This window comes from Cariama cristata, unplaced genomic scaffold (genome assembly GCF_000690535.1).
Source record: "Cariama cristata isolate BGI_N322 unplaced genomic scaffold, ASM69053v1 scaffold40772, whole genome shotgun sequence".
NCBI lineage: Eukaryota > Metazoa > Chordata > Aves > Cariamiformes > Cariamidae > Cariama > Cariama cristata.
This window is the reverse complement of record NW_009602848.1, coordinates 1-2,256: the sequence shown is the minus strand read 5'-3', so window position 1 is coordinate 2,256 and position 2,256 is coordinate 1. Positions and strand designations below refer to the sequence as shown.

At 47.6% G+C, this 2,256-nt stretch overlaps 1 protein-coding gene across 1 annotated transcript in view; it reads right to left on the bottom strand.

The window, feature by feature from the left end:
• The window catches only part of KIAA1919 (KIAA1919 ortholog), a gene marked incomplete at its 5' end in the record, with an annotated part of 2,095 nt that extends 423 nt beyond the window's left edge, over positions 1 to 1,672 (bottom strand). The window contains 2 exon segments of the mRNA XM_009694936.1: positions 1 to 799; positions 1,615 to 1,672. The exon segment at positions 1 to 799 is cut by the window's left edge and continues 11 nt beyond it. Of these exon segments, the coding sequence (XP_009693238.1) occupies positions 1 to 799; positions 1,615 to 1,672 (857 nt within the window).
• Positions 1,673 to 2,256: the final 584 nt, after the last annotated feature.

Genomic DNA, 2,256 nt, shown 5'->3' with positions numbered 1-2,256 from the left:
ATGCACATCTCGCCCAGCGCCGCGCCGATCACAAAGAGAGAAGCCGATTTTCCTTGCACAACCGTGTACTGTTCTATCCAGGAGATGCCGCTGGGAAAGATGGTGGCCATCGACGCCCCGTACACAGCGGTGCCAACCCACAGCGAGGCGGGGTACCTTGCAAGGAAGGCCAGGCACGAAGAGGAGAGAGCAGAGCCTACAATACTCAGCAGGATCATGGTGCCAGGGTACAAGCAAGCAGCACAGAATATTGCCACTCCTCTGCAAGCAGCAAACGCACCCCAGAAGACAGAATTCAAAGCGGCTGCTTCGTTTTCTTTCATCTCGGCAAAGACCTTTGCGTAAGTAAATATGTAAGAGCCGTAAGTGACCTCCGCTCCCACGTAGCAGAAGAAGAATATGAACAGGAGAGTAATAAGAACATAGTGGTATTTGGCAAACATGCACTTCTGCAGGGAAGCCTTTGATTTGTCTCGAGCTGAGCTGCCCTTGGAATACAAAATAAGAAAGAAGAAAGAAACTAACAGAAGATAGGTCCCTATGACAACATAGGACCACAAAAAATCTGCACCGAGATGGCGTTTCAGTGCTGACACGGCCGACACTGTTGGCACAGACCTCGGGACGGACTGGTTTGTCTTTTCAGCCGCTGGAAGGTCTTTAAATTCGGAGCCTCCCAAGGCCATTTTAGCCAGGATCGGAGCCACGAACGCACCGACAGCAAAACTGAAGTGCAAGGCCTGCATGTGTGGCCCAGCCTCTGCTCCCCAGGTATTCAGTGCCAGTACATTGCCACCTGCAGATCAGAGAGAGGAGGATCCAGTCATTTTAGTCTGAAACCAGGTACGTTTTAAAGGGAAAAAAAAAAAAAAGACAAACGAAAAGAAACCATAACCTGTATTACTACTTCAATTTGCAGTAATACCAGGTTTAGCAAATACAATGTGCAAAACTGTAGTTCACTGAAATTCTGCCTGTTGGCACCTTAAACCCACGTGATTATTTGAGCTTTAGGAGGGTATTCACAGCAGTCAAAATGAAGAGTCACGCAGTGGCTTAATCCAGCAGCCGTGGCTGTACATAATTGTTGCGCCAGAGGAGGTTTAGATTGGATATTAGGAAAAATTTCTTCACCCAAAGGGTTGTCAGGCCCTGGAACAGGCTGCCCTGGGAAGTGGAGGAGTCCCCATCCCTGAGGGGGTGTTTAAAAGACGTGTAGACGTGGTGCTGAGGGACGTGGTTTAGTGGTGGGCTTGGCCGTGCTAGGTTAATGGTTGGACTCGATGATCTTAAAGGTCTTTTCCAACCTAAATGATTCCATGACTCCAACTACCCTACTTGACAATCTGCAGCATTTTTCAGCCTTTTTTCAAAAGAGCAAATTTAACTGCTCTCTGTAAGTATTAAAAGCAACAAGGCACAAGGCCAAGAATCAGAGACCTCATTAAACAACGTCCCAGGAATCAGTTGCTTCTGATGGGCTGGGACTAGACCAAGTGCATTCAAATGACTTTTCCAGAAGCGGAAAGGTTTACAGTAATACCGCTGCAAAGACCAAACTACAACACCCTCAGATCAACAACAATGCTAGAAAATAAGATCTGAGAGAGATGTTTTTAAGTAGTCCCTGGGAAGAATGCAGGACATTAAGAACAGTAATCAAATTCCTGTACTGCAGTACAGCAACCCTCGTCACTCGGCACTAACACTTCCAAATGAATTCAGCTACACTCTACTGCCTTGCTCTCCGTTTCTCCTGCTACTCCTGCTCAGGCTGCGAAGGCTCCCTGCCTCAGAGGTCTGACTTCCACGCAGCACACCCACCCACTGAAGGCATTTTTACAATTAGCTGACAGGATTTTCCCACATGCAGAGTGTTTGAACCAAGTGACATGTATAATGATCCTACCAGAGGCAGCAAATACACCCCTGCACTCAGGTGATTTAGCATAACCTCTGCCATGCAAAACCACCTTTTCCACTACTGGATCCTGTATCATGCTCTTTTTAGTGTTAACAGAGCTCCCTCAAAACACCACAGAATTACAGCAGATGGTTCACATGTGCAGCCATCATTCCTCTGTGTTACCCACCAGCCAAGCCACCAAAACCAGGCCCTGGTTGGGATGCTCCCAGAACAGTTTGGATAGCTAGGCTAACGCATGAGTCAGCTCTTTCTCAGGAATAAGCCTGCCCTGAAGCTGGTCAAATGGATCCAGTAGTACCTTAGACTCATAGAATGCTTTGGGTTGGAAG